Source organism: Nicotiana attenuata, chromosome 10, assembly GCF_001879085.1.
Source record: "Nicotiana attenuata strain UT chromosome 10, NIATTr2, whole genome shotgun sequence".
Taxonomy (NCBI): domain Eukaryota; kingdom Viridiplantae; phylum Streptophyta; class Magnoliopsida; order Solanales; family Solanaceae; genus Nicotiana; species Nicotiana attenuata.
The window spans coordinates 22,715,392-22,718,867 of NC_031998.1; the positions used below are offsets into that span (position 1 = coordinate 22,715,392).

Genomic DNA, 3,476 nt, shown 5'->3' on the forward strand with positions numbered 1-3,476 from the left:
GTCTCTCAGGACACTCAAATGGGGATCGTCAAACTGCTTATCACGGATACGCTCCAATAGAGAAGAACGAGCGACCGTACAAGCTAACACTCTGCTAGTGTCAGAAATGTCCAACCTCACAAATCGATTGGCCAAGGCCTGAATATCCAAAGCAAGCGGTCTCTGGCTGGCGGAATATAAGCAAGACTACCCATGCTGGCGGACTTCCTACTCAAAGCGTCGGCCACCACATTGGCCTTACCCGGGTGGTATAAGATAGTGACATCATAATCCTTCAGCAACTCCAACCACCTCCTCTGCCTCTGATTCAACTCCTTTTGCTTGAACAAGTACTGAAGACTCTTGTGATCGGTGTACACCTCACACGTTACGCCATATAGGTAATGCCTCCAAATCTTCAAAGCATGAACTATGGCTGCCAACTCTAGGTCATGAACCGGATAATTCTTCTCGTGGATCTTCAACTGCCTCGAAGCATAAGCAATGACTCTGCCATCCTATATCAATACTGCACCAAGTCCAATACGGGAAGCATCACAATAAACTGTATAAGGCCCTGAGCCTGTGGGTAAAACCAATATCGGTGCCGTAGTCAAAGCTAACTTGAGCTTCTGAAAGCTCGCCTCACACTCGTCCGACCATCTGAACTGGGCACCCTTCTGGGTCAACCTGGTCATCAGGGCTGCTATGGATGAAAACCCCTCCACGAATCGACGATAGTAGCCTGATAAACCCAACAAAACTCCGAATCTCAGTAGCTGATGCTGGTTGAGGCCAGTTCTTGACTGCCTCAATCTTCTTTGGGTCCACCTGAATACCCTCTGCTGATACAACATGACCTAGAAATGCGACCGAACTCAACCAGAACTCGCACTTCGAGAACTTAGCATACAACTGACTATCCTTCAGAGTCTGAAGAACCACCCTGAGGTGCTGCTCGTGCTCCTCCTGGCTGCGGGAGTACACCAAAATATCATCAATAAAGACTATCACGAACATGTCCAAATAAGGTCTGAACACTCGGTTTATCAACTCCATAAATGCGGCTGGGGCATTGGTCAACCCAAACGACATGACCAGGAACTCATAATGTCCATACCGAGTACGGAAAGCTGTCTTAGGGACATCGGATGCCCTAATCCTCAACTGGTGGTAGCCAGATCTCAAGTCTATCTTGGAAAACACCCTCGCACCCTGAAGCTGGTCAAACAAATCATCAATCCTCGGCAGTGGATACTTGTTCTTAATCGTCACTTTGTTCAATTGCCGGTAATCAATGCATATCCTCATCGATCCATCCTTTTTCTTCACAAATAATACTGGCGCACCCCAAGGAGAAACACTAGGCCTGATGAAACCCTTCTCTAGTAGGTCTTGCAACTGGTCCTTTAACTTCTTCAACTCTGGCGGGGCCATGCGATACGGCGGAACATAAATGGGCTGCGTGCCTGGGGCCAGATCAATACAGAAATCAATATCCCTGTCGGGCGGCATACCCGGCAGGTCTGAAGGGAAAACCTCGGGGAACTCCCGAACAATAGGGGCAGAATCCATAGAGGGAACCTCTGAGCTGGAATCGCGAATATACGCCAGGTAAGCTAAACACCCCTTCTCGACCATGCGTCAAGCCTTCACATATGAGATAACACTGCGGGTGGCATGACCTGGGGTCCCTCTCCACTCCAATCGAGGTAAATCTGGCAAGGCCAGGGTCACGGTTTTGGCATGACAATCCAAGATAGCATGATACGGGGACAACCAATCCATCCCTAATATGACGTCAAAATCCACCATGTCTAAGAGCAATAAATTAACACGGGTCTCAAGACCCTCAAATACTACCACACAGGAACGATGAACTCGGTCGACCACTATAGAATCCCCCACCGGTGTAGATACATAAACAGGAATACCCAAAGCATCACTAGGCATAGTCAGGTAGGGTGCAAAATAGGACGACACATATGAATACGTAGACCCAGGGTCAAATAGCACTGAAGCATCCCTATCATAGACCAGAATAGTACCTATAATAACTGCATCTGAAGACTCAGCCTCTGGCCTGGCTGGAAGAGCATAACACCGTGGCTGGGCCCCACCTCCCTGAACCATATCTCTGGGACGATCGGCTGCTGGCTGGCCTCTACCTCTAGCGGTCCGAGCTCCACCTCTATGATCTCTACCTCCACCTCTATGGCCTCTACCCCCGCCTCTAGCTGGCTGGGCGGCCTGTGGATCACCTGATGCCTGAATCATAGGACGAGGACCCTGCTGCTGAGAGCTGTCAGAAGCTCGAGGGCAATACCTGGCAATATGTCTCGTGTCGCCACACGTGTAACAAGCCCTCGACTGCTGAGAATAACAGAGTGGTGGTGCGCTGATAGGTGCTGATAGTGAACTGAGAAGCTGCTGGTCAGAAGACTGCAGCTGAGAGCCACGACCACTTGAGGTACCATGTGAGACCTGTAGGGCTGACTGAAAGGGTCTCGGAGGATGGCCTCTACCATAAGAATCCCCACCTCCAGACGAGGTACCACTGAATCTACCTGCATGACGAGGTCTCTTGTCTGACCCATGACCACCTCCCCGTGCAAGAGCCATCTCAACTCTACGGGCCGCATTGCCCGCCTCCTGGAAAGAAATCTCGCTACCAGCTCCCGTAGCCATCTGGAGACGGATCGGCTGAATCAATCCATCAATAAACCTCCGTACCCTCTCGCGCTCCGTGGGGAGTATAACAATAGCATGGCGTGCCAAATCAATGAACCGAGTCTCATACTGCGTGACTGTCATAGTGCCCTGCTGGAGGCGCTCGAACTGCCTGCGAAGAGCCTCTCGCTGAGTAACTGGGAGAAACTTCTCCAGAAACAACTCTGCAAACAGATCCCATGTCAATGCTGGCGACCCTGCTGGTCTAGATAAACAATAGTCCCTCCACTAGGTCTTGGCGGACCCTGCTAGCCGAAAAGTGGCGAAGTCGACCCCATTGGTCTCCACAATACCCATAGTCCGAAGAATCTCATGGCAGCTGAATAAGAAATCTTGTGGATCCTCTGAAGAAGCACCGCTGAATGTGGTGGTGAAGAGCTTGGAGAACCTATCAAGCCTCCACAAAGCATCTGAGGACATAGCCGCTCCATCGCCGGTCTGAGTCACAATACCCGGCTGAACTGCCACCGCTGGCTGAACCACGGGAACCTGTGGCTGGGGAGCTACCTGCTCCGGAGTACGTGTAGCAGGAGTCTGAACCCCTCCTCCAGCCTGAGAAGTGGCTGGTGCTACTGGAAGCAAACCCGCTCTAGTGACGCTCTCCACAAAGCCTACCAATCTGACCAGAGCGTCCTGAAGAACGTGGGGTGGCTATCGAACCCCTCGTGGGACCTGAGCTGGGCCCACCGGAGCTGCGTGGGGCTGGACGCCTCCTCATCATAATCAACATGACGGCTCCCACCTCGTGGGACTGCTGCTCAGGGCTG

At 51.6% G+C, this 3,476-nt stretch overlaps 1 protein-coding gene across 1 annotated transcript; it reads right to left on the reverse strand.

The window, feature by feature from the left end:
- Positions 865-1,290, reverse strand: LOC109233875 (RNA-directed DNA polymerase homolog; the record flags this gene model as incomplete). The annotated part of the gene is made up of 1 exon (XM_019399727.1): positions 865-1,290. A coding segment is annotated over one exon (426 nt), but the record flags the coding sequence as incomplete, so codon positions are not given.